Source organism: Micropterus dolomieu, linkage group LG01 (genome assembly GCF_021292245.1).
Source record: "Micropterus dolomieu isolate WLL.071019.BEF.003 ecotype Adirondacks linkage group LG01, ASM2129224v1, whole genome shotgun sequence".
NCBI lineage: Eukaryota > Metazoa > Chordata > Actinopteri > Centrarchiformes > Centrarchidae > Micropterus > Micropterus dolomieu.
Genome location: NC_060150.1, coordinates 53,169,568 through 53,197,562, shown reverse-complemented (window position 1 = coordinate 53,197,562; position 27,995 = coordinate 53,169,568). Strand labels below are relative to the sequence as shown.

The 27,995-nt window shown below is 39.2% G+C and overlaps 2 protein-coding genes across 3 annotated transcripts; one reads left to right on the top strand and one right to left on the bottom strand.

The window, feature by feature from the left end:
* Positions 1-318: 318 nt before the first annotated feature.
* ltv1 (LTV1 ribosome biogenesis factor) lies at positions 319-14,665 on the top strand. The gene is made up of 11 exons (XM_046047271.1): positions 319-504; positions 3,068-3,199; positions 3,447-3,653; positions 4,884-4,971; positions 5,451-5,583; positions 6,250-6,481; positions 8,606-8,733; positions 8,831-8,973; positions 10,991-11,043; positions 11,776-11,976; positions 13,790-14,665. The coding sequence occupies exons 1-11, from the start codon at positions 502-504 to the stop codon at positions 13,898-13,900; spliced, it is 1,431 nt and encodes a 476-aa protein (XP_045903227.1). The 5' UTR covers positions 319-501; the 3' UTR covers positions 13,901-14,665.
* A 254-nt stretch (positions 14,666-14,919) lies between these two features.
* On the bottom strand, positions 14,920-25,002 carry ifngr1 (interferon gamma receptor 1). 2 transcript variants are annotated; one of them, XM_046047285.1, is made up of 7 exons: positions 24,760-25,002; positions 19,737-19,854; positions 19,354-19,538; positions 19,080-19,222; positions 17,960-18,116; positions 16,706-16,830; positions 14,920-16,615 (listed from the first exon to the last, which is right to left on the bottom strand). In XM_046047285.1, exons 1-7 carry the CDS (start codon positions 24,818-24,820, stop codon positions 16,322-16,324), a joined length of 1,083 nt encoding a protein of 360 aa, XP_045903241.1. In that variant the 5' UTR covers positions 24,821-25,002; the 3' UTR covers positions 14,920-16,321. The 2 variants fall into 2 exon arrangements, with proteins under 2 accessions (XP_045903241.1, XP_045903248.1); XM_046047292.1 differs by having other exon boundaries at positions 14,920-16,612.
* Between the last annotated feature and the right edge of the window lie 2,993 nt (positions 25,003-27,995).

Below are 27,995 nucleotides of genomic sequence, written 5' to 3'. Positions count from 1 at the left end.
TTCAAACTGTTTCCTCTGTAAGAACCACTACGCCACAGCAGGTGGCGGTAATGCACCGATAAACTAGTTCTCCAACCGCCAGCGACAGAGGGGAGAAAGAAGTCAGTATGTGGACTACACCAACAATGTGTACTGTAGAGGGAATCCAACCGAGGTCTAGAATAACGTGATTTTCATTATTAATGCAAAAACGTGTATCAATTTAAACTCATTCACAAATCATATCTATAATCATTTTACCAAGAATCAAAATGTACCACATGTGCTCTCCATATTAAAGCGTATTCACATCATTTGAACTCTCCCCGCGTTGTTCTCCGATGGTTCTTCCCAGCAATGGCCGCAGCAGCATGGTGAAGGAGAGAACCCAGCGTGGGTAAACAACAGCGACAGTTTCTGGATTTAAATGGTTATATTATAATAACAACTCCCCTAAGTTTGAAGTTTGATGATCTTTAAACCGCAGTAGTCGAAGAAACCCATCAGAGATTCCGTTACAAAATGGTAAGCTAACATTTCTGAACGGAATCTAACCTTGCTAACCGCTGCTAGCTAACCACCAATAAAGCACAGAAAGTAGAAAATAACATCGTTAACTTTATGTCTGATTGTATTAAAGTTACTTAATTAAATGTAGACATGGTTGTAGCTTTGATCAAACTACAATTCCCCCGTTTCTCTTTTTTGTAGTAAGCTAACTTAGTTGATTCCTTTTTAATGTTAATAAAAAGACATTTGGGAGAAAAACTCAAGTTAATTCTTCGATTGTGTTTTCTTCAGTACCAGCGATTTAGTAAAACCTGACCTTTCTAAAGTTACTTGACATACCCGATTATTTGACAAGCATCCTGTACATGTAAGATGAAGATATAAAATGTGCTGAGATTTGGGGACACAGAACCCCATACAGGAATGTTAGGTTATTTCTAATAGCATGAGCAGTGATTTAATTTCATAAATAGATCAGCTGCTATCTCACCCACAGTATGGACAGGTACAGTATAGAGCTGCACGATTGCGGTTTGCTATTTGATTATAACAGAATAATTGGTACTAGGAGTCTATTTGCTTAATTATCAACTAATGCATGAAATACTGACATTTTGAAATATGTATTTCTCAAGTTGAACAAAGTTCAACATTTTTCACAACAATATCAAGTAAAACAGGTGGAGGCGGCTAGAAGCAGAAAATATTGGTTGGTCAGCAGCAGGAAGCATGAAGTGCTCTAAAACTTCCTGGTAGACGGCTGCGTTGACCTTGGACCTCAGAAAACACAGTGGACCAACACCAGCAGATGACATGGCACCCCAAACCATCACTGACTGTGGAAACTTTACACTGGACTTCAAGCAACGTGGATTCTGTGCCTCTCCTCTCTTCCTCCAGACTCTGGGACCTTGATTTCCAAAGGAAATGCAGAATTTACTTTCATCAGAGAACATAACTTTGGACCACTCAGCAGCAGTCCAGTCCTTTTTGTCTTTAGCCCAGGCGAGACGCTTCTGACGCTGTGTCTTGTTCAAGAGTGGCTTGACACAAGGAATGCGACAGCTGAAACCCATGTCTTGCATACGTCTGTGCGTGGTGGTTCTTGAAGCACTGACTCCAGCTGCAGTCCACTCTTTGTGAATCTCCCCCACATTTTTGAATGGGTTTTGTTTCACAATCCTCTCCAGGGTGCGGTTATCCCTATTGCTTGTACACTTTTTTCTACCACATCTTTTCCTTCCCTTCGCCTCTCTATTAATGTGCTTGGACACAGAGCTCTGTGAACAGCCAGCCTCTTTAGCAATGACCTTTTGTGTCTTGCCCTCCTTGTGCAAGGTGTCAATGGTCGGAACTAGACTGAGAGACCATTTAAAGGCCTTTGCAGTTAATTAGCTGATCAGAGTGTGGCACCAGGTGTCTCCAATATTGAACCTTTTCACAATATTCTAATTTTCTGAGATACTGATTTTGGGGTTTTCATTAGTTGTCAGTTATAATCATCAAAATTAAAAGGAATGAACACTTGAAATATATCAGTCTGTGTGGACTTTTTGAATGGAATTACTGACATAAATCAACTTTTTGATGATATTCTAATTATATGACCAGATATATGAGCCGGGGATTGAACCGCCGACCTTCCGATTAACGGGCAAACCTCCTACATCACAGCCGCCCCTTTTGTGGTCTTGCACATCTGGCTGAAACAAATGTTTGTTTTTGAGTATTCATTATAGTCTAATAACCTATATTATAATGTGTATTTCTTTATGTAAGAGTCAATTGACAAAACAATTCTACCCCAATGTCTTATTTAGTAGGTGTTCTGGAGCTTTTGATCATATCACATGATCTTCATCAGCATATGGAGTTTACCCAGGTTTTCATGGAAATTTCAACAAAGGTTGTTTTTGCCACTCTGGCTGCTTAAAAAAACGGAGGTGGGATTGTATTGTTAACAACTGTGTCCAAAGTCAAGAAAATAAGTTTTTAATCTATAAAATGCCAAGTCTAAAGAGCCTAAGGTGACATCTTAAAATGTTGTCACTCCAAAACCTATTTAATTTACAGTTACAATATTTAGTTATTTTTACTTCCGCCTGTGCTGCTGTGACAATTTGAATTTTACCCTGTGGTGGATCAGTAAAGGAACATCTTGACTTGTCTTTAAAGATAGAAAACATAGAAAAATAGTCTTCGTAAATTTGGTCATTATTAAACTGCATAGACTGAAAATTAGGTTAATCATTAAGTCATTCATTAGTACTCTTGTTTTATATATATCTGTATCTTAATATTTAAGGTAAGCTGTGAGTTTGCTAACCGTTTATCTTAAAGTTCATGACATATTTTTATAAAGTTTGGTGGAAAAGCTGCAGAGTACAACTGGTGGGACACTCCACTGCAGCAGTAAGTGCTTTGCTCCAGGGCACCTCACTAAGGGGTATTAAGAGAGAGAGAAATGAGGCTGCTGTCTTTTGCCACCCAGATGTAACCTGGGGATCAAACCAAAGACTTTACCGTTCTATCGTCACCGGTGATTTCCACTATTCACTGCTGTGTTTGTCTCTTCCAGCCTCATCGAAAGAAGAAATCGTTCATCGAGAAGAAGAAGGCCGTGACCTTTCACCTCGTCCACAGAAGTCAGAGGGACCCGCTGGCTGCAGATGAGAAAGCCCCACAGCACGTCCTCCTGCCCGCCACCAAGGTACAGGTTCATCTTTTTGGCTTGTGACCCTTTGAAGAAAAGCAATAGAAACTTGCAACCCACGTGTCAAAGGTGGCATATGTCTGTGAGCTGTGAGCAGTTCAACCAAAGAGCTTGAAGAGTTAAAGAAGCTTGACGACGTTAAAACTATTCAGCGTTTGAATAGCAACTTTAAATTGCCCAAACAAATCACAACATAACTTGGTTTGGGAAATTTTGCCTGTAATGTGCTTTTCTTATTTCTCAGGGGGAAGTAGAGAAGAGGCGCGAGGAGCAGAGGCAGTTTGGCGTTTTCTTCGACGATGACTATAACTACCTGCAGCACCTGAAGGAGCCGTCGTGCACGACTGAGCTGGTGGCAGCTGGACCCTTAAGCACTGACAGGCGACTTATTCGTATCTGCGATGAAGAGGAGGAGAATGCGGAGGAGGGGGACACGGACAAAACCATCCCTGTAAGTTGAATCAGCGGTGCATGAAAATCCGGTATACTAAAAATAGGTTTACCAAAATTGGGATGGTTTTGTAAACTTCAGTTACTTGTTGTTGTTTTTGGCCTTGTTTGTAAGCAGTGTTTCAAAATTATGTAAGTGATTTGCTGCTTGTCTTACCACGTATTAGGTAGGGATGCACCTAATGTTCAGCCATCGAAATTAATCGGCCCAAAATAGCAAAAGCACTTTCAGTGTTCAGCCTAATAAGGTAAAAGACCGAACAAATTTGACAGGTGACAGAGATGATATTACATGAGACAAAAGTTGATCTACAGGGGAAACAAATGTGAAAGTAACACAGAATGGCCGAGAGGTGCACTGCATTATATTCTCTAATGATTTTGAATTGTCACCTGCCACCTGAATTTCGTGTTTCCCTTTACATAAATGAAAACATTTTCATCATAACTTGATGTAGGAAAGGCAGAACAGGAAATGTCCCCAGAATGCAGGAAATTAATTAAAATTAATTCAGATTATTTCTATAAAATACTTCTTGTGACGCCAGTATGGTGCATCGCAACAGCTCGTAAGCTAAGTGTATCGTCACATCCCTAATCTGAGCCCTTATATGCCCGCTACTTTTCAACACAAAGTGACGCCCTTGCGTGTCGGTATCTTTTTCTTGTTGCAGTAGACAAATGCACGATATCTATACAACATGTAAATTAAGAAAAAAGACCCTCTTACACTGTCTCTGTACGTTTCTCTGCTTGCGGATCCTTCTCACCTTTTTTACCCCTGACCAGTTTGCGAGCCTGAATTTTGTTTCCCTTTATATAAATAAAGACACTTCCTTCATAGATTGGTGCAAAACATGTCCTCAGAATGCAGGAAATTAAGTGTTTAATGCTTAAACTTTTCATATAATTCAGCATTGAAGATTTCTTAAAAATAGCGTTAAAATATCTCTTTGATCTCATGAGCTAAGTGTCTCGTCACACCCCTAAGTATGATTTTAAACACGGTCCCAAAAACTGAAACCTGTAAAATATTGCGATTTTTTTCAGGATTATTTAAAGTGGTTTTCTTTATGCAACTGGTCAGATATTGGCAGATGTTATTCGTAGCTGTCACTCATTCACATAATTGCTCAACAAACAAAACAAAGTTAACAAAGGAATGTTGACATTTATCTGGAGGGGAAAACAAATCTGCTCTGAAATGATTCCTGTTGTGTTTGATAAACAGGCAGCCTCCATCAACCTGCCATCTTCAGTGTTCGCCTCAGAGTTTGAAGAGGAGGTGGGACTTCTGAACAAAGCTGCTCCTATCTCAGGTAAGCAGATCATTCAAATTACACTAAGGAGTTTTATCAGCCTCTGCTGGCGACAACTAGGAACTGCAACAATGCTGCTGATCTTTTAGATTAAGCCCGGGGGAAAAAAACGCTTGAAAAAAATCTGCAGATTGTGGGATTCAAACAGAAAACAGTGTACTAACAACAACTCCTTCCTGAAAATTTCCTTTTTATAATACTCATAAGAGATCAGATACTTAAAAGGCTACTATATGGATACTTGTAAGGTGTGTTTGTAATGACAAAATCATGGTAAACTGTAATGATTTCTCTAGAAAAATTCTGGATCTGTGCATCAACTCGATTTCATGTTCAAAATTTCTAGTTTCATGATGGTGATTCGCTTTAATCCCTACCTGCTATTTGTTGTCCCCAGCATATGAAGCAGTTGCCCTCAGGGTCAATTGTCAGCATCTTGTTGTGTCTTCTTGCTCACTGGTATGAGTGTGTTCCCTCAGGACCACGGCTGGACATGGACCCCGACATCGTGGCTGCCCTCGACGAAGACTTTGACTTTGACGACCCCGACAACATGCTGGATGATGACTTCATCATCAAAGCAAACACTGCGAGTGGAGCAGTGGACATAGAGTAAGAAAAATAAATATTTTTAATATCTTTTTGATTCCTCAAAGCTTGTCATGATGTTTTAAACTTCTCTTTTCTCACCGCTGATGCTGCACAGAACTGTTTCGTCGTTACGTCTCTGGCTTAGCCGCCCAGAATCCTCTCACATGGCGCCACTCAGCCAATCAAATCTGTGCATCGCGACTCAATTCAGGGAGACGAGAGAAGAAATAGCGAGTCAGTGAAGTGATTTTCACATGGCATGCTCTAAAAAGAGGCACATCGACATTGAAAAGAGTTTTTAATCAACAATGGACAGACTTTTACAATCTTCCCATCCGCAGAAAAGTACAGAGCATCGTTTGAGCAAACATACCTACTCAAATCTGAATGGAGCACACACAAAATAAAAAAATAAGAGCAAATATGATTAATCCACCTGAAAGAGGAGTGTGTTTTTGATGGTACTAATAATCCTTCCTGTCTTTGGGGATTTCTAAATACACTGGTATACTGTAATACTTTGAGACTGCCCAACCTTAACCCTAGATCTTCAGTTCCTACCGTTATCTTTAGTAGAATCATATCTAACAGAAACAGAGAGTGGATGTGTTTGCTGACAGGCCCGATTTATCAAAATAACCACTACATTGTAATTGTAATTTCCTGTTTGTGTTTAACCTGTGACAGAGGCGACGACGACGAAGATGATGGTGATGATGACGAGTGGGAGGACACAGACGAGGAAGATGACTTCGACTCTGAGGGCGGGTTGTCGGGGGATGAGGACACGGAAGGCCGCGGTCGTGAGTTTATGTTCATGGACGAGGAGACGAAGAGTCGGTTCACAGAGTACTCGATGACGTCGTCTGTGATGAGGAGGAACGAGCAGCTCACTCTGCTGGACGACCGCTTTGAAAAGGTGAACTTTCACTCTTTTTGTTAGGTGAATACTTATATTATTATATTGGGTATAATCCCAATTTTTATAAAAAAGACAGCGGTGGAATTTTTAATATTTTTAACAAAAGCGTGTCAAGAAGCACAGAGCAGATGAACCGGGCAGGAAGTTAGACACAGAATGGCATAGAGAATCTGGTTGATTTTCAAAATAAAATACCCTTTGCAGATTCCCAATTGTATATCACCAATAAACACAGTTAAAACAGACACAAAAGAAACAATTGAACTGCGTAGCCTACTTAACAAAAATCAAGGAACTGAACAAATCAACAAAATCTGAACAAGTCAGCAAAATCAGGCAGTGAAAACGCTCTTATTCTGAAATGTCCCATGTGGGATATTTTATTTTTTTAACACACACACATGCTTACTGTTTTATTTATTAATTTTATTGTAATTTTTAATATACTTTTCAATTTTTTACACACATGCTTACTGATTTATTTATTTGAATTTTTAATATATTTAAATTTTTTTAACAAACACACAGACTTACTGTTTATTTTATTGTAATTTTTAATATACTTTTTATTTTTTTAACACAAACACACATACGCTTTGATTACTTGTTTAATGAAATGTATGGGGTTGTGTATTGATGTGGTTTGTATGATGCTTTGGCAATATTGTTACACATGCCAATAAAGCTAATTTGAATTGAATTGAAATATAGCCGTGCACGGAGCACAACGAAATGGGCTTACAGGGACCTGTTGTTGGTACTTTAAGCACACAAAATGACAAATCAACAACGCAGAGCTACACGCTCCGCTGCTGAAACACTTCAGTGTGAGCTGACGCCAGACAAAACCGCGGCACAGCTGCTGCCTGTGTCTGTTCGGCTGATGCCATTATCTCACGTTTTCCTCCAGTTTCGTTTGTTGTTGTAAAATGTACCTGCCCTTTGCCCGCTCTGATTGGTGAGTAGGACTGTAACAGGAGAAGCGTGGCACTTGTGATTGGTTAGCAAGTCTGTCACACAAGGATGACAACATGAATTTCTAACTGCATGACTGTTTAAAACGGGTCAGATGTGCTGTATAATTAACCTACATTTTAATCGCCGTCTTCACGATTAGCTAATCGCGTTCTTTCAAATCGCAATTACAATTTAAAAACGATTAATCGTTCAGCCCTAGTGGAATCTAACCAAGTAAATTTACTCAAGTAGATTACGACAAATCTGAAGTCATGTTTGTGATAATGCTTAAAAATAGGAGCAGGTATTACATTTGCTGCCACATTTCAACCTCTGTTGATGGCCTTTTTCTTTTGAAGATACTCCCTCCCTCACACCTCCACCCGTTCATAGGGGTGTGACGAGATTTCTCGTCCAGTTCAAAGCTGTTGTGAAACTCACTCGATGACATTTTCCCACACGCTGTCATGCCCATAGACTATCTGTACTATCTTTTCATTCCTCACACAGTGGAAAAACAAATGTAGAACTGACAATAGTGATAGGAATCAAGTGAACCTGCTCTCTCACACTGTTGAGTCGCAGCCAGCTTGTGATAGAGCAATATAAACATCTAAAAACTGAGGCACTACGTCGCTCCTTTTGGGTCTGCGAGCTGGACTTTATCGATGGTGCTGAAGTTAAAATGTGTGGATTTCTGCCTGATTAGAAGTTCTCTGTTAGCTTTGGTTTTCAAACAGTCTGATATAATAACTAATGCACAGCAGAGTATAGGGCCGGAACACTTAAAGAGTGTACTTCCCCAGGAGAATACATATCTGAAAGAAACACAGAACACTTGAGAGCCTTACAGCATTATATTCTGTTGGAGATTCAGTTGTCGCCTGCTGAATTCCATTTCTCTTTACAGAAGTAAAAACATTTCCTCCATAAATTGCTCGAAATGTTCATATAATAAAATCTTGTCTCGTCTCAGTCTCGGTAGCTGGTGAGTGCCTCGTCACACCACTACCCATGCATGCCATTGCTAGTATGTTTGGACCGTTGTGGGTGACGAGAGAGGGTTATGTAAAAAAGCGTCTGTGTATATGTAGTGAGTCTGGTAACTAAAATCACTTGTGTGGGTCTTTAACTTGGTCATAAACTGCGTCTGTGTTGTTTCAGTTTTACGAACAGTTCGATGACGATGAGATCGGCGCTCTGGACAACGCAGAGCTGGAAGGCTTCATCGAACCGGACAGCGCTCGCCTGGAAGAAGTTATCAAAGACTACTTCATACAGAAAGAGAAGGAGTGAGGAATTAAACTCATGTTTTGTTAGTAAAAAGAAATGTTGCTTTAGATGACCCAGCTGACTGATTTTACATCTTTGTGGTTGTTTATGGATTAGATACCTCAGGCCTGATGACTTGGGTCCCAAAGTACTTCCTGTCGTGAAGGAGGAGGAGGAGGAAGATGATGGGGAGGAAGAAGAGATGGAAACTGTGGTCATTGAGGCTCCAGAAGAGAAGTGGGACTGTGAAACCATCATCAGTGAGTTTCATTTCCACCTAAATTCACTTTGCTGTAAAGTTGCATCCAGAATCCAAAATGAACACACATGAATTTATGTTTGGCAGGTCTACCTGTTCCCTTGGCCAGTGATTCAGAATGTTGATTTCAGACAGGTTGCATATTCATTAATTCAAGTCGATTTAGTTTATGTAGCCCTATATCACAAATTTACCTCAAGTGGCTTTACTATCTGTACATTATACAAATAAAAAAACTGCGTAATGAGCCCTTTAACTGGGGAAAAATGTTAAGGAAGTTACAGACGGCAAGAATATTGATCCGCGAGGACGACTAGCCACCTCCACTGCACAACAGTGAAGCTGAAATCAAACTTTAAAACTCATCTAACTCAGGATATTCCTTTAACACGGCCTTAAACAGGAAACGGAGCCATCAGTGGCTGATGTGGTGTAATGTTTGCATGCGAATGTTTAGAAAGCAACTTGGCTGATGAGCAGTTAAAGGACCACTTTGAAAATGGCCATGCCAGTTTATCCCTTCTCCAAAATGTAGTCTACCTTTGGCGCTTTATTTAGCCCCCTTGCACCCAAGCTAGCATGATTGGTACCAATAGATGGCAAGTTAAACTAGATTCAATTCATTTCAAATTAGCTTTAATGGCATGAATGTAATAACAACATTGCCAAAGCATCATATATACACAACATAAGAACAATCAGCCCCATACATTTCATTAAACAATGAAAGCGTAAAGTAATCAAAGCGTATGTGTGTTTGTGTTTAAAAAAAAAGAAAGAAAAGAAACATTAAAAAATAAAATAAATAAAACAGTAAGTGTGTGTATTTTAAAAAATAAAATAAAGAAATATAAAAAAATAAAATAAGTAAATAAAACGGTAAGCGTGTGTGTGTTTAAAAAATAAATATTAAAAAATACAAAATAAATAAAACGGTAAGCGTGTGTTTAAAAAAATATTAAAAATAAAATAAACAAAACAGTAAGCGTGTGTGTGTGTGTGTGTGTGTGTGTGTGTGTTTAAAAATATATTAAAAATAAATAAATAAAAAAACAGTAAGTGTGTGTGTGTGTGTGTGTGTTAAAAAATAAAAATATATTAAAAATAAAATCAATAAATAAAACAGTAAGCATGTGTGTGTTTAAAAAAAATATATATAAAATAAAAAAAATAAATAAAACAGTAAGTGTGTGTGTGTGTGGATTAGGTCATCTAGTTTCATGATATCCATCATCACTGTTGTTTTATAGCTGAGGCGGCTACAGCCTCCGAAAATCAGTATTGTCAGCACCCCCAGTGGAGTTTATGTCAGAGATTACGCCACTTAATGGGTTAATATAAAGTTTATCAACTGTAACAAGAGGACTGTTGTGTTTATTGAACTGTGTGAGTCTCGCTCAACTGTGAACGTCTTCTGTAATGAAATTAATCAAGATTCTTAAATAGACTTTTATCTTTCAAACTGATTTTTTTATTTAATCAGGTCTCTGTATCGGCTGAGAGCTGTGATTGGCAACCAGAATTGGACTACAGGGCATTTACAGCTGAGAGCTTTTATTTAGCGTTTCATTTGGAGCCAAAGGTTAAAATCTTATCATCTTTATCTGTTCCACATCGGTGCAGTAAAGCTTATTTGGTCAATGTTAGATAGGAAGTATCACCACAACCAGTTGGACCCATAGGTGTTATTTTCACTCCACATAAGAAACTCTGCAGTAATGAAATTACAAATCTTTAAATGCCAGAAGTGATAAATTAATAATAATAAAATCCTATTGAGTTTTATACATTTTATACTGGGCCGTCTGACACCTCTTGATAGTTCAACAACTGCTTTTTTTAACCTTGATTTGTAATTCCTTTTGGCATAATAATTGGCATTAAAAAGAGTCTGTTTTTTTTTCTGACAGTAGGTTTGATAGACGTGATGTTCGTGCTCTTTTTACAGTAGTTTAATGTTTTATAGTGAGACACTGCCAGTATTAATGTATCTGTATAATGTTTCTTGTCTTCTCCAGGCACATATTCCAACATATATAACAGACCCAAAGTCATTAAAGACCCACCAAAGGTATGAAAAGTCCTTCTTTTGTATTACTTCTAACTGCTGTTTGATATGATACCCGTGTAGAAACAGATACTCTGTACAAACAATCCCACACCTGAATGCTTTCCTGAAGTTCCGGTCTTGCGACTTCGTGTGAGACCGGTATGTGACCAACTGGTCGTGCACGTCACACCTACACTTGTGACTGAGACAAAGCTGCAGCTGAAACTGTGAAGGCAACAAACACAAGTCTGCAGAGTACGGACATGTTCTGTAAACTGAAAAACAAACTCTCATACATGACACTACAGGAACCTGCTTGATAACTTAACGATTAACTAAACGAGTGTTATTTTAAGACGGCTCTTTCTTACATAGATTTCTTTATGAACAGGTTTTGTAACATTTTGGAGGATTGCGTTAGTACATTCCAGCCCAGGATTTACTGCAACACTTTGAACCATTTCTTGCATAGCTGATTGTTGCACGTGAATGCACCGTGAGCCGCTGATTATGCAATTAGCAACATTCACCGCTAGACGCCACTAAAACTTCCACTGTGAGCCTTTAAAGGTTGATGAGCTCAGACTTTGTTCTGGAAAGTCAAGATGTGAAACACAACATCAAAGCAGAGTCTGAATATATTGGATTTTACGTAATACTCTTGTCCAGGCACTTTATGATCCAGCCTCTTCAGCACATTGTCTAAAATTTAGACTTGAAGCAGACCTTTTCTTTGTTTTCTTCTATCGGCAGATAAAGCCGATCCGTGTGTCCAGTAAAACGGGTATCCCTCTGGACGTCCTTCCTGCCAGAGGCCTGACCGCCAAGCAGGCCGAGCGCATGACGAGGATCAACGACTCGGACCTGCCTCGGGTCTCCACCCAGCCTCGCCACAGGGAGGAGAGCAAAGAGGAGAGGAGAGCAAGGAAACAGGCCATCAAGGACGAACGCAAGGTGAGGAAGAAAGAGGGGAAAAACATTGATGTTTTGTGTCTTTGGCTTAAGGCCCTTCAAATCTTGCTTGTGAGACGTGGCCCTCCCAATGGGGGCTCCAAACAGTTCCAGTGAATGGAAGTGAAAAAATATTATCATATAGAATAACCCGTCCCAAAGTCAGAAACTAATAAATCCCTCAGAACAGACCTTTTTTATGTTTTTGGTGTAGTCTGAAGTTATATTAAGCAATATTAGGCTGTCTTGGCTCAGTTGGTAAATGTCTACGGGATGAAATAACAATCATTATCCCATAGGCACCCAGGAAGTGAGTGGAAAAAAGCAAACTAAGTAGGGGTGACTTTTTCCCCTACTTTTCCCTGAGTGGAAGCCCACAGGCTCTGACTTTATAATATATACAATTAAATATTCATGACTAAGCAAAGTAAATAAAATAAAATACATCCTCAGTAATATTGTGAGATTAAAACTCTGTAATCTGTAGGTGTGGTTTTAACAAATTTGATTGACAGTGTGTTTGTAACAGAAGCACACAATCATACAAAACCCTGATTTATTAACTGAGCCTCGCCCACTTCAGACCTGACAAAAACATGTACAGAAATGTCTCTGTCAAATAATCTGTTGTAACTTTGGCCGCAATTACCCAGTCATACTGAGTGATACATATGTAAAACACTACTTGGCAATAAAGCTCCTTCTGATTCTGAAAATACTTTATTCTTATAAAAAATCTCCTGAAAACACCAAAACCATCATGCTTAATCCACTGTTAAACAGTCCCAAACAAATGCCTATATATTTGTGAGCTGTTTTTAAAGAATCACATGTTCAGTAGAAACAGGCCGGGAGTTTAGAGTTTCCACCGCGGCAGTATGTTGGGGCTCAGCAGTGTTTATGCGTTATCGCATTTTTCATCAATGAAGTAATTTGGCGCCATATAGCAGAGTAAGAGTGTCACCTCACTGCACAGCGAGCCGCTAACAGCAGCTTTATGGTCGGAGCAAGCTAGCTGCTGGGTGCTAGTCAACAACATTGCCAAGAAAACTCCTTTTTGTAGTTTGACGTGTCTTTTTAAGACATAGCTAATGTTATATCGTTACCTTCAGGGCACGTCTATCAAGTCAATTTACATACCGCAACAACGCACGCGCTTGTGGAGCAGAATGGCTGTCCACAACAAACCGCTGCGCTGTAGTAACGTAATAACTAAATTTCCACAGAAAGCAACAGGAAAAATAGCTGCAGGCTTCCGACACACTACGCTCCTTAGTTGGTAAGCTTCAAATGAGGCTTACTGTCCCTCAGGATCACAACGTTAGTCCAACATCGCCGAGCCTGCTAGCCACATTAGCCGCGCAATGTGCTAACACCAAGTTAGCTAAAGTTTAAAATAACAAAAACACGGCAACACTTACAGCTTCAGAGTTGGAAGTCAGGTCACGTACAGGCGATCCATCCTTGAACCGTTACAGAGCTCGTTACGGTTGTGGAACTTATGAAGCACTCATTTATTAATTGAACACGCCCTACAGTATGAACACTGCGGTTATCGCGACAGCCCTAGTCTTATCCTCTAACAAAACAATCAGATCAGTAGGACGACTGACCTGCTTTATTTTGCTCTTATCAAAGTGTGAGTTACAAAGCCCGGCCATTCTGTGTTTACCCTGCCAACACTGGATTCAAATATTTACACAATGAAGGGCTTCATCAGTATTGCAATGACATGAAAAACGATGCCAACAAATGATTAAGATATAAAAATATTTGCACAGTACAATGTTAAATTCTGCTTGTGTGTTTTGAATAGGAAAGGAGAGTCGAGAAGAAAGCCAACAAGATGGCGTTCAAGGAGGAAAAAGTCAGACAGGAGAAGCAGATGTTGAATCTGAGAACAAACATTCAAGGCATGAAACTTTAGCTCCCCAACGCCGGCGTTCTGCCCGCACAGACTTTTCACCACGGACACGCTGCTCCTCACTTCAGTGGAGCTGACAGGATGGAAAACAAGAGGACTGACAGGCTCTGGGTTTTTTAAGACCAGAATTTCTTCAAATCATAAAGTTAATTTAACTCAACTTTAAATATAAGGAGCAAAAATGATATCTTGATGTTGTAACAGTTTGAAATCCGGGAAAAGTAAAGGCTGAGTATCGCACCAGAATGTTTTGTATCAAAAGTTGGCTTTGAATTTCTGAATTTACTTTTTCTATTATTTTCTTCTGCAGCTTCTTATGCTAAAGGAAATGTTCCTACTTTAGGGAAATATGCTTATTGACTTGGCAGAGAAAAGATAGATCCCATCCTCATATTTGCACGCTAACAGCCCACTAACTTAGCGGAGCATAAAGACTGGAAACGAGGTAGCGTGGCTCTGTCCAAAGGTAAAAGAAAAATAATCCACCTACCAGCTCCTCTAAATCTCACTAATTATTATGTTTAACCAGTACGAAAACATTAAGGAAAGACAAACCGCCTTGTTACAGGGGTTATGTGCTGGACTATTTCCTTGCTATAAAAGAAACATGAAACTGTCAAGCACACAAATTATTCCTGTAACATGTTTATTTTGCCCATAAAGCTCTCTGTGCCATCTCAGCTATCATCAGGATGTCTTCACCCACACCTGCAAACGTCTCTTGTTTACAAAAGCAAATAAATATCGTTCACGTCTCTTTATTAAAAACACTTGTGAGATTTCTTGTTGAACTCGTGTCAGGATGTGCTTTCCCCACTGTTGAGCTGATAATCATCAGACAGGTATGAGCATCAACTGACACCACAAAGTCTTTGGCATGGCAACATGTTGACATTCCTTCCACATGCAAACAAGTGTTCAGCAGAAGCATTTTGATAAAATTCACATGTCATTAGAAATAGTGGTTGGTGTATTATTAAAAAAATTGGCTTGGGTGTTTACCCCCCCCCCCCCCCAAAAAAAACACATACTGTAAAATTAGTATTAATTATAATCAAATTAAAAACTATATAAAAGCGAGTCTTATACAATAAAAGGTTACACAAACTTACAACTTTAAAAAGATGAGCCACCTTGAGGTAATGCAAAAAAACCCTAATCCTCTTGATGCAAATGAACAACACCCCCGCATTGCCAACAGAGCCAGTTTTGCATGCCGCAGGTAACACAACAGATGGAAACACTTGTGTGATAATTGTAGGTGTGGCACTGCAAGCAAGGTTCAAATGGATTTTTAAAACCAGTTTCTGGGAAAGTCCAGATTGTGTGAGGTGCGCTCCGTTTACTTTTATTATTTTAGTACACTTTTTTTGCTTCTAGTGGTGGGCTACTAAGTCATGTAGGTAATTTGGTTTTATTTGTCCAGGATTTGAAATATGAGTCCAAGTTTTGCTGCCAAAAGATTCAACTTGCACATCTTTTTGCATAAACAAGTTTCCGTGTTTGCTCTGGACAATCCAGACCTTGTCATAAATACATTTCATTGGAACTACTTTCTACCACAGAAATATCCTTTGTGAAAACTGGTGAAAGTGGATTATTTCTTAGAATATTTGTAAAAAGAGGCAACAGAAATCTCATGTCCAAACCTGGGCAAATAAAACCTAAACTGTCTACATGGTTAGATACCACTTAACACAAGTGGAAACATGCTTTTGTGTGTCCCTTCAAAATGAATACACCTTCCTTCATGAATAACAGCTACTCTAAACCAGCAGTTTCAGCTGATATTAAAAAAACTTGATAAAAAAAAAAAAAATCTTCCTATTGTGTGCTTTAATGTAGCCGTTCTTAAAAACTCTGCACTGCTGCGTCTGATAAAATGTTTTAAAGTGGGTAAGAATGAGGCAGATACTTCATGTTGTGGAAAGTCATATTCCAAAATGTGGCTCCAGTGGTCATGTGCAGGTAACAGTCTTTAAAACTTCTTTGTGTTGCAGTTCTTTGATGTTGTAGCAAAGGATCGGTCTTTTTCCTCGATTCTCCCTCAGATTTGTATTAAATGCGTAAAAACAGCTCAAGAGGCAACAATATCCTTAAACATGTTTAAAAAGGTGCTTATAGGTTAGTGGTTGTTCCCTCCTGGAGCACCCTACAGGCAATACTGAACAATCAGTTTAGATGGAGAGAGGATGGGGTCACTTCAGAGAGTAAAATCTTTCATTCGATCTGCAGTCAAAAAGACGGTTTGAGGTTTGAGGGTGATGGGGGGACAGCATCACTCCAAACTTCTCTCAGGGGTCACTTGAGCAAGGCGCCGACTCCTCTTAGTGCGCTGCTTTAAGCTTTATAGTGTGTAGTTTGCCCCGAGCTATAGTGGTACTGAATTAAAAACATTTAACGAATCCCCAATCATCCGTTGCATTAACACCCGCTGTAACCTGTGACCATCTCTGCATCACCCATGTCCACCTGCAGATTCTGTGGGCGGTCATATGATGACGTTGACTCTTCCCCCTTCTCCTCCTCCTCATCATCAACCGAAGTGCACTCTGTTTTCACCGAGCCATCTGAAGAGTCGTCATCATTTGTCTTCTGTCCCTCCGATGTCAAATGCTCAGCTTCCTCCTCTGTGCCGGGCTCGTTGACAGTCAGTACTACAACAGGACTGATGTGTGGGGGGTTCACAGTATAATACGGTTTCCCATGGTTTGGCTGCTGAAGACAAGGATAGACAAAGGGTTTAGAAACAATAAGAGCAACACAACCACCAATAACTGGTTTGTGTTTTCCAATTTGACACCTTACCAGATTCTTAGGTAGGTGGGAGTTTTCATCTTCCGGGGGCCTTGTCATACAGATGAAGATTGATACCACAGTCAGTACGACAACTAAAACCAACAGCAGTATAATTCCCACTGTCACATAGACCCCTGCAATAAAAAAAATATTTTAGTTTCACAGTTTGCAAATGTGCTAAAGCAAAGAGCACTTGTATTTTACTCGGATTTACAATTTACATTTAAGACAATGTCAACAAAAAGTTGTATTAGATTGTACAGGTGTACCTAATATAGAGGCCACCAAGTGTGTTGCTGAACAAATAGTGGTTTTTGTTACAGCAAGCAAAATCTGTTTCAATAAACATTAATTAAACCTGCATCAATTTATATTTTAGGTCATTTGGGGGCCGCACAACACGCTGTTATAACAAAACAGACTTATAACCTTATAAAGCTGATTTGGCAAATCTCTTACACACCCTGCAGTCAGATTTTTGCCACACTGGTAAATGTACATCCACTATTCACTCCCCTTTTAGCTCTGGTATGGTCTCCACCAACTCTTGAGAAAAATCTCTGGCGCTAAATACTCAATTTTCTTCACCAGCTAGCCGCTAACTATGTCTGACTGCTGTTTGGTGCTGAGCAGATAGTTTAAGCAGCTTGATGAAAATGGCTTCTTTCAGCTCATAGTTTGGGTTTTACAGCACATTGACGGTCTGGCTCGGTCAGTGTTTTCAGCAGCAGCCAGTTGTTTTCAACAAAAACGCTCTGAAAAAGTCACCGTGCACGACAGCAGCAAACAGGCAGACAGTTATGTTAGCTATGACAAATTTACATGCATCGGTCTGTCAGCTTGGACCTCAACATCTATAGAGGTAAAATACATTGATGCACATTATTGTAGTAGTAATATTAACCCAGAAACATCAACTAGTGAAACACTGACAGGAACATTTTACTGCACAGTGAGTACTTCTGCTTTGACACTAAGTACATTCTTCTGATAATTCTTACATATGTTAACTTTACTTTTAAATGCAGGACTTTTACTTGCATGTACTATCCCAGTGTGGTATTAGTATTTTACTTAAGTACAGGATCAGAATATTTTTTTTTACTGTGTCCAGATTATTTGTATGTTGAGAAAACATGCTTGTTTCTTCTTTGTTTATGTCACCAAACCTGTTTAATCCGTGTAAACCAGAAACATGAAAGACACATTTCCGATGCCGTATACTGAAAGTCTTTGAAGAAACCTTCACCACTTCAGACTTACAAGGTGGGATACTGCGACAGATGTTGTGTGTCTCACTGAACGATACCAATTGATTGTCGACAATCAACGATCCTGTCAGATTGACGCACTGCTCTGCACCCTCAGGAAATTCAATCTCGCGTACGCAGATCTCCTGGCTCCGTAGGCATTCACCTTCCTGAAAGTCACAGAACACCGGTAATTACGATCAACACTGCTTTTTATCTTATTAGCATATTATTCCATAACAAACAAAGCATTTGACTGCCCTTTGTTTTGGGGTGGGGGCAGAAATCACTGACCTTTTAACAACTCCCTAGTTCTTATTAAACTAAAACTGGTTCCATTTCAGAACTGGTTCTCGATATCCAACCAAAGCGGAGCCATAATAAGCACAGCAACAAACATTTTTGTTTCTTGGCGATATATTGAAATTTCCAACGTCCGGACCTGCAGAACAAGTTCTAACAGGACTAACAGGGTGCCGGACCGCGAGGAGATAAACTGCGCTACAAGATGGGAACTAAGACCTCAGTCGATTCCACGGATATGAATTCAAGCTCTGTAATTCATCTCATTTCCTGACGTTTCTTGAACGTAATGAGATTTCAAATGTCTGCAGGTTAAGAGACATATATTAACAATTATTTTCATTACTGATTAATCTGCCGCTCATTTTCACAATTTATTATCGTTTAGTCTTTAAAAAGTAAAAAAAAAAAATTGACAATTCCCCAGAGCCTAAAGTTAATTAACAGTTCAAAAGCCAAAGACTCTTCATTCATTATCATGAACAACAAAGAAAAGGAGCATTTAAGAATTAAGAGAATACATTTAAGAATCTGGAATCTACAGATTTTTGACAAATTGTTTAGGAAATGACTGAAACGATTAAATCGATCATCAAAATAGCTTATGAACTTTATATAGCCTGCATGGGTAGACCAGCTGTTCTGCTTGCATCATCATTATTAATTTTATTATTAATAATATAATAAAGTTCACCTCAAGCTGACTCACTGAAAGTCAAAAGAAAGGGGCTACTTCTTCTGAATTTGGCTCAACTTTTGACTGATGTTCCAGAGTTGTAAACGCCTTTTTCATACTATTTCAAATGTCTTTAAGCTTTATTTGTACTTACACCACCTGGAGAGACTGTGAATTTAAAGGAGGCAGAATTGTCAGCCTGCTTCAGTTCACTGTAGTAGTGCAGGGGATTTCTGAACATCACTTTGGCCCCCGAATCCTCCACTTTCAGATCCACAGGAGGGAAATTTAATTTGCCTGTGGAGAGAAATTCAAATTTTAGCTCGGTAAAAGAAACTTAGCAATGTAAATCTGACCCACACTCTAGTTGGTAACATTTACTTATTTACAGGGAAATAAACACATTTTAAAATCTATATATTACTTACATATTATATCAGCTGTCTTGTGCGCTGAGAAGCTGAATGTTTTAGACGGTACTGGAACAGACCGGTGGCCTCCCTGTATGGCTGTTACACTGACATAATTAAAGCCCATGTAGCGCTCATCAGATGCCCAGACGAAGTGGCTCAGATCATACTGATGGTCTGTGGTGGTTTCTTCCTCATCATTTCTTAAATATGAGCAACAAAACAGTGGATTTACTAAACCAGCAGTCAAAGACAGTATTCAGAAAATAATATCAGCATAAATACACAATTTCTGCTGCTGCAGAGCAAACATTAAATTACATTTAGCTCTTAATAAAACTAATTCAAGCACTACTGAAGTTATATTTTCTTATTTCATGTTTAAGGCAGTTGAGTCTTACACAGTAGAACCTTTGACTTCTACCCTGAAGGTGGTTTGTGGTTGCGGTTTGCTGTATTCCCAGCTGACTGTGACTTTGAGATTTTGGCAGCTCACCACCACTTTTGTTGGAGGCGGAACTGCAAGAAAAGAGGAGAGACCCATAAATAGATGTGTCACCGTACACCCTCATTCATCATCACAAACTATACGGACACCAAGCCATTTGTTCAAGTATTTTTGGGCATTTTAACACAAACAGTAAATAGATGACAGAAAAGGGGTAAAAGGGAGCTGGAAAACATCCCGCAGACTTGAACTGGAGACGATGTGGTTCATGGTCAACACCCCAGACCACGAGGGAAATCTTAACGAGCAGATTGCCATAATATACTAAGTCATACAATCATGCTGCCCGTGTCGCCCTTTCTCCTTTCATTCCAAACAAAGATTACACCCACACATATCTACTCCCTCAAGCAGAATGGGAAAACTGCATCCAGCTAATAACTATAACCTGTTATCTGTGTAGGGTCGTGGGGGCTGGAGTCAATCCCAGCTAACATTGGGCGAGATGCGGGGTTCACCCTGTACAGGTTGACAGTTCATCACAGGGCTGACACAAAGAGACAAACAAGTATTCACAATCACCAATTAACCTATCAACCTGCACGCCTTTTTTAAAACTTTTTTTTAACAGGAATGTCCCATTTAGACACAATCTGTACAACGGAGTCTTGTATAGCACAAGTAAAAATGACTGGATGGCAGAAAGGACTGTGGGAGGAAGCAGAAGTTAAAACTCAGAGAAATCACCTGCAGAAGCAAGAGGCAGTGACGTATGTGTTGTTTCCACACTGAACCAAACTACAGGTGTGAGACAACCTAATTCACACAAGTTGCAAGTTAACTAAGAATACATTCAACATTCACACAGTTTTTGGACCGTATCCCAATCCAGAAACCCCACTATGAGGGCTTGTGAAAGCTGTTAGTTGTTGGTCAGTAAATAGCCTCAGAGTGTAATCCAACTGCTTATTAAACCACATGTTGTTTTGATTTCTACAAGAAAAATAAAATAAACAGAAAAGTAAAATTTTAAAGTTGTTGAAAGTTGTAGGTTAAGGTAGCAGGTGCCTAAACTAAACACACTCTACTGAATGCACAGAGAGAAAAAAAGATTTTTATCGGACTCCTGGCCCGACAGCAAACAAATTTAAGTGCTACCCCCGCCCTTCATGAAGTTATCTCGATGACCACAGTATTTACCAAATAACATCAACATTTGCCCGTGCACAAAGATAGATGAGGGCAAACCACACAACACCTACACTGCTATCAACTATGCACAAACAAAAAAAACACAATTATCTACATATTGGCCCTGGCGAGGTGTGTGGCGCTGCAGTACATACTTTCTACCAAACAATTCCTGTAACACGCCATTACCTTTTCACCTTGTGTCTCCGTCACCACAGCCTCAATAAGGTAGGCAGGTGTACGAAATACAGGTATCTCTTGTGGTTGCCCTTCTGCATTCTACCAGCCCTGATTGTTTTGCACTGCCCCGCCTAGTTTTTAGACATCCCTTCAAAGTCTGTTATTATATTTAATCATCTTAGGCATGCTTTTGCGCAAGGGAGTCACTTTGAGTTGAAAAGCGGTGGGGATATAAGGGCTCAGATTAGGTCATGAGGTCATGATACACTTAGCTCATGAGACGAGACAATAAATGATACTGGTTTCACAAGAATGTGTTGTAGTTAATGTCCTCTCTACTGAGTCAGCACACATGCAGGCATGATTTACTCTCCCTCCTCTTTTGTCATGTTCAGAATGAAAATGTGCAAAAAGAAGTGTAGTTTTAGGTAACGCCAGCCGCGGCTAGCTCCATTTTAAATGACTCAATTTGACAATATGTCAGGTCATTACAGTGCTTAACATGAAATTGTTCAATTGTTTTAATTGTAGGTTTTTTAAAGGTGAGATCCCAATAAAGAGAAGTAAATCCCTATTTGAAATATGAAGTCATACAGTCTTTTGTGGTTTTCAACCATAGAGTCTCAGACTCTGCAGGATCGGTCTCCATCCAAACATCTCAGTTCATTTATTTACGAGTTAGAAGTGTTGTTTGAAACTATGACGCTTTTATTGTGATGCAAATGTACTAGTTGTTTTAGGTGACGAACTACAAAAAACCACTCAAAACTAAATTTAGTTTTAAAAGCAGTGAGAAACGATATTGCACAGATATCCCAGATTGGCCTGTGCTGACTACATGGCCAAAAGTATGTGGACTGGTGAGCTCTGGATAGTTGAACATGTAATTCCAAAAAACATAGGCATCATTGAGCTACTACAACAGCCTTCACTCTTCTCGCTACAGGGATTTACCTCCATGCATCAGTGTATGGCATCTAAGGGCCTTTTTGTTTTACAAAGCCGGGGAGGAGGGTAATATTTTGAGAAAGAACTCTGAATGTCCAAGACTAAGGATGTGAATTTTCAAGAAAAAAACCTCAAAATTTTACAAGAAATAACTTGGAAAATCCCATTTCTCAGATGTGCTTGTGTTATTTAAAGCTCTGTCATCATATTAAAAGCATGGTTGCAGATACTACTTTCACCAACCAGCATTATGAGACACTTCCTTCTGTCCAAAGACCAAAAGCATAAATAATTTGGGGGACATTTGTAAATCAGCAGGATGTGAAACCTGCTCTCTAGACATTTGTGACAAAGCAGCTTATAGCACTGCCAGAGCGAGACTGAAAGATATGTGAGGCCACATAACCAGATGAGCTTAAATCCCTTTTCTTCTCACTTTGATCGCCTCAACAAAGACTCAGCTGTAAAGCCTCCTCCACCTCATGTCCCAACCTTCCTCAAGACAGCCACGCTTTGAGAAACTGGTTCTTCAGCACAGAACATCCCATCGGCTGGGCGGCTGTGGCTCAGGAGGGAGAGCGGGTTGGCCGTTAATCGGAAGGTCGGCGGTTCAATCCCTGGCTCCCCCTGGTTGCGTGTCGAAGTGTCCTTGGGCAAGATACTGAACCCTGAATTGGCCCTGGCGGCTGTTCCGAAAGGCGCTATACAAGTCATTTACATTTACATCCAGTCCAGACCCTCAGGCTCTCTGAATATTACCCCCTCCCCCTGACTCGGTAAATGCTGCATTCATTACATATGGGATCTATATTGACGGACGGTGGATATGGGAAAAGTTCCAATGTTCAAGACAGCTGTATGATTGCAGAGTTGGTCATGTGAAGGTTAAAGACATTGTGCATGTGGTGGTCAATATGACGCTATATCTATTAACTTCTGGTTTTAATTAAACCACAGACTTTGGCTAATGTGAAGGCACTTGCAAATTATTTAGCAGGTCAGATATCTCAGAGGTTTTAGTTGTAATAACAACTTGGATGTTGACGTGAACCTTCTTGTGAACATAGGTTTAGTTCAGTTGGTGAATACTGTAACTCTAGTTACGTTTCCAGGGAGGTGATGAAAGGACAGCATTATAAGTGGGCAATAAGTGGTGTCGCAGACCCCCTCCTCTGTTAAGAGACAGCTTTTCAACCCGGGTGTAAATGGCTTCCAAATCCAGTTGCCCTTGATTTTAACCTTCCTTGGATAACTATGACCTGGATGACTGAGAACCTTCACAGATTGTAACGCTTGGCATTCCAGTTCTTCCAAAAATGTGTCAAAAGGCCAGCCAAGTTCTGTCACACCAACCAAACTGGGAAAACCGTTTCGTCATGTTGAAATAGAAAAATAAAAACTGTTTACACAAAGTCGGGAAAACTTTGTCATTCTATGCTGTGAATCAAGATTTCCATTCAAAACCAGGGAAATCAGCTCTATACCCAAACTCACCGGTGTGTTACTGTATATTTAATCTCTACGCAGCTCATTAAAAGGATTTGGAAAGTTTGGAGTCAGTGGATAAGTCACACAGAAACGTGAAAGGACTAGTTAGTCATGTTCCTGAGAAAAATAACAATGAAAGCACTTGACGGAGAAATGGGAAATGATGTGTCAATTACCTCAGGAGAAGAGCTGGAACAGAAACTATTGCAATATAAATTTTTTTTTTGTGTAGTAGTGTAGTAACATCTACGCAGCCCACAGAAACCACAATACAATCACATGTGCGCAGAAAGAGGCACACATATTCCAGAAACTCTCCACATGATTATGAAATGATGATTTGAAGAGGAAACTAGTGTCATGATTTAACTACCAGCCCTTAAGATGCTGGCTACTTATTAAGCTGATTATAAAAATGGCAATAAACTCCCTGCATGGTAAAAGCAATCACACCTATAACTACAAGGTGAAGCTGAACCTTGAACACATTTATTACTCTCCAGAAATATTTTTATGCGCACCACAGTGTAACTCAAAGTTCACCTAAAAGTCTGAGAAAAAAAAAGTTCGAAACAGCAATTGTAAACACCTTATTTGTTTCCTGTAATGTGGAACACAATTTGCAAATTCATTTTTATAATTTAAAAACAGGTTGTGTTCAAGTAAATAGTGAGTTTGTTGTGAATTAATGTGCGTTTCTTATATGCTTATACTGTAGTGCAAATCAATGAGTCAACCTGTTAAAGGATTGAGTAAAATAAACCCTGACTAAATGTTTCAGCCAGAATCAGGTGAGTGACAATTTTATTCTTCTAACTACAACCTCAATACCAGACCTGAAAACAAGACATTTTGACTCTTTGTAACTAATGAGGTACACATATTTGTTTACACATTTTTCTTGTATTTAAATGTTACTTCATTTTTTTGTAATATTTCAGTGTAACAGACTGTATCACAAGTTACCAGAGGTCAAAATCCAGTCTTACTTGTTTTGTCAACAGCAAAACATCAAGTGAATTTTACTTCCTTTATATCCACAATTCTTTTTTTTTTTAGCAGTATTGTAGTTTCATATACACAAAACACATCTAATAAATTACTTTAAAGATAATAATGCAGCACTAAGACCAATATGTGCTGTATTATAAGTGAGTGTATGTACTTACCTGACACAGCAGAAGCTCCACTGATCAGAAGTAAGACAGTGAACGCACCATCCAGCAGCATGTTTCAGGCTTTCAGTGTTAATCAAGTCAGCCTAACTTCTCACCACTTAGGAGCCGAAATAAAACGAGCCTTCATTAAAACAGACTTTTGGCAAGTACACCAGGAGTTTCCCAGTGAGATCCCCTCGGTTTCCACAGAAAACTGCCCGTGACTCACACACCGCTTGAAGGGCAGGAGATGAATCAGTCCAATCACCCTACTCAATCAGCTAACCACCTTGATGACGTCACAGGATACAATAAAGACCGCGTTGTATTGTATTCAAAATAAAACGAATAAAATAACCCCCTTTCAGATCGAAACCTAGGAACAAGAAAAAACCTATAGGCTATCTAGTTTAAAAAATAGATAAAAAAAAATAAAAGGAATAGGAATATGAATACAAGCCCATAAATAATGCATAATAGAAATTCTATTTAAGCACTAGTAAATGATGGATAATGGATTAATAAATATATTGGACAGACATGTTATCACTACCTAGTAAGGCCTAAATTCATAGATCCACTAGGGTGTTTTAACATGCGTGTTTTTTTTCTACTGCACTAAAACCATTTATTCCCAAGTATTCAATTCTTTCAGGACTCACAATTGAACAAAATATTTTATTGCGAAGGATTTCCGGTTTGATTTCCGGTTTTCTCATGTCTTTTGCATTATTAAATCAGCCCGTAAGGAAAGCTGGTTTCTGCCGCCACCTACGGTTCACACCCTGACATTACACTGTCACATAAAATATTGAAGACATGCCTCCACCCTTCTGTAATCCGTTTCATTCAAGTTGATTATATTTTAATGTTTCTTCTATCTTTAGCTTTTATTTTACATTCTTTAAATGTTGTTTATATGTAATTTTATTTTACCTTCTGTTTCCTTATGCCATCCTAGTGTCTTCTTGTCTTATGTAAAACACTTGTTAAAAGGTGTCTTTCTTTACCTATTATCCCCACATTATACAGCAGAAGACATTGCAGATAACAGACTAAGATTGGGCTAGTGTCAAATGTACCACACTATTTTTATTTTATGTATTTAACTACATGTTGTACAGCCTTACTTTGCTTCAGCTTGACCAGGTTGCCGTTGTAAATGAGAATTTGTTCTCAATCGGCTTACCTGGTTAAATAAAGGCTAAATAAAATAAAACACATGACCGAGTACGGTCTAGACCTGCTCTTTTATGAAAAGCGCTGTGAGATAACTGTTGTTGTGATTTGGCGCTATATAAATAAAATTGAATTGAATTGAATTGAATTGACCTTTGACATTCCCTCCACATCTCTATTTTTTCACAAATTGAAATAGAAGTTGAGAGAAGAAAAATATTAATTTCAGTGTGGTTATCGCGCACTTGCGGGAAAAGTACAAACTGCTCTTAGAAGAAGCAAAAATGCTTGTAAAATGCAGTGTAATTTGAAAAATGTCCCCTGACTAAGATATTCGTCATGCATTTCTGTCATCCCAGCTTATTTTAGAGAACAATCCCGTTTCATGTGATGTGTCTGTTGTCCAGATGTTGTCATTTTAGCCCGAGCTGCTGTGACAAAGCATGTTTATCGCACCGTGCCAACAGCATCCAACTTCAGCAGAGTGAAAAGCAAAGCCTCTTATGGGATTACAGCTGCAGTCTTTTACTTAGTCAGATACAGAGAAGAGAGGAGCGACGACCTATCACACAAACAATACTCTCCCAGGAAAATCATCAAAACAGCTCTGGGACGTATTCCAAATTATTAAGAAGTTGTCTGCAGGACATTATATGTACACTTATATTAATCTCTCCATATGTACTTCAATTCATAAATCGGTTCCCAGCCTTGGCTTGTAACCCTTTTTATAAAAGCCTTTCCGTCACAATTGTCTAGTTGTGTCTCTATGTCACATTTTAGATGATTTATTAAAAGACTTTTCCCCTCTGAACTTCCCAGATGGTTACATTTAAATAGCTATTCAAGACACAAAGAGGTAAAACATTTCCCCCAAAAAGCAAAGATTAGAAAACTCCAGAAAATATTTATCTGGTGAACCTTTTCAGTGTTCGGCCCCTGGGATGGGAACCACTGGACTAATTTAGCCAACTGTTAAAACTAGCTTCAGCTACATCAGTAAAATGCTGCTCTAACATTGCTAAAATGTATAAATGCATATAATACATCAGTCACAGGGTACATACTGCTGCAGAAATAGTACTTTTGATACTTTAAGCACATTTTGTTGATAATACTTCTGTGCTTTTACTGAAGTGACGTTTGAAATGCAGGACTTCCACTTCTAATGAGTGTTTTTTCACTGAATTACTAGTACTTCTACTTATGTAAAGAATATGAATCCTTCTTGAAGTGTAGGTTGGTAACAAGTGGTAGACATACAGAATTAAAGAAAATGCAGTGTCGGGCAGGGCAATGGGATTACTCAGGGTACCATCAGTGGTGTCATGACAGATCTGACTTTACCCATGATCCTCCTTTCCACATCTGTATGCTCGGACCCGGTCCTCGTATTTCTGCCCACTCAGCTCGCCACGTGAGGAGTAATTACAGTTGCCGTCTGCACGCCTGGGCCAGTAATCCTGCCGGCACAAATCCCACTTGCGGTCCCCGAGCAGCGAGCATCCCGCTGGGTCGATCCCAGGCAGATGTTGAACCTGGATTGCAGATATGTCTGTGATCAGCAGTGGACAAGGAGCAACATCTGGACTTCCACAGCAGAGCAGATGATGTATTGTATGCTATTTGTTTAATTAAACAGAAAGATGACAATGACCAGAGGTTTGCAGGATAACAAAGTAAATTTACTCCAGTACAACTTAGGAGAAACAAGTGGTACAGGCACATCAGAGTACTTTAGGATACTTCTACTACAGTAATTACAAACAAATAAATGCCGGTCCCACATAAATCCTGAGGGTGAAACAATGAAAAGAAACTATGTTACTTATTGGTCATAAGTACATTTACTCAAGTACAGTACTTTGAGGTAGTTTAGATTCTTTTGTTTATTACATTTAGTATTATTAATCTGAACGTTATAAGATCAATTAGTATAAAGTATTATAAAGTAGCAGAAAATGGAGAAAAATAGTAACGTGCAAATAATAAATAGTTCCTTTCTACTTCTGGGTAATTATGTTAATAACAGCCTTGTGGAAATCCCAATAAACATAATACAAACACAG

Coding starts and splice junctions, on each gene's coding strand:
- ltv1 (XM_046047271.1), top strand. Junction 8,734..8,830: donor TTCATACAGAAAGAGAAGGA/GTGAGGAATTAA, acceptor TTTATGGATTAG/ATACCTCAGGCCTGATGACT. Junction 8,974..10,990: donor GGACTGTGAAACCATCATCA/GTGAGTTTCATT, acceptor TGTCTTCTCCAG/GCACATATTCCAACATATAT.
- ifngr1 (XM_046047285.1), bottom strand. CDS start 24,820: ATGCTGCTGGATGGTGCGTTCACTGTCTTACTTCTGATCAGTGGAGCT. Junction 19,855..24,759: donor TGGAGCTTCTGCTGTGTCAG/GTAAGTACATAC, acceptor CTTTTCTTGCAG/TTCCGCCTCCAACAAAAGTG. Junction 19,539..19,736: donor GAAGTCAAAGGTTCTACTGT/GTAAGACTCAAC, acceptor CTCATATTTAAG/AAATGATGAGGAAGAAACCA.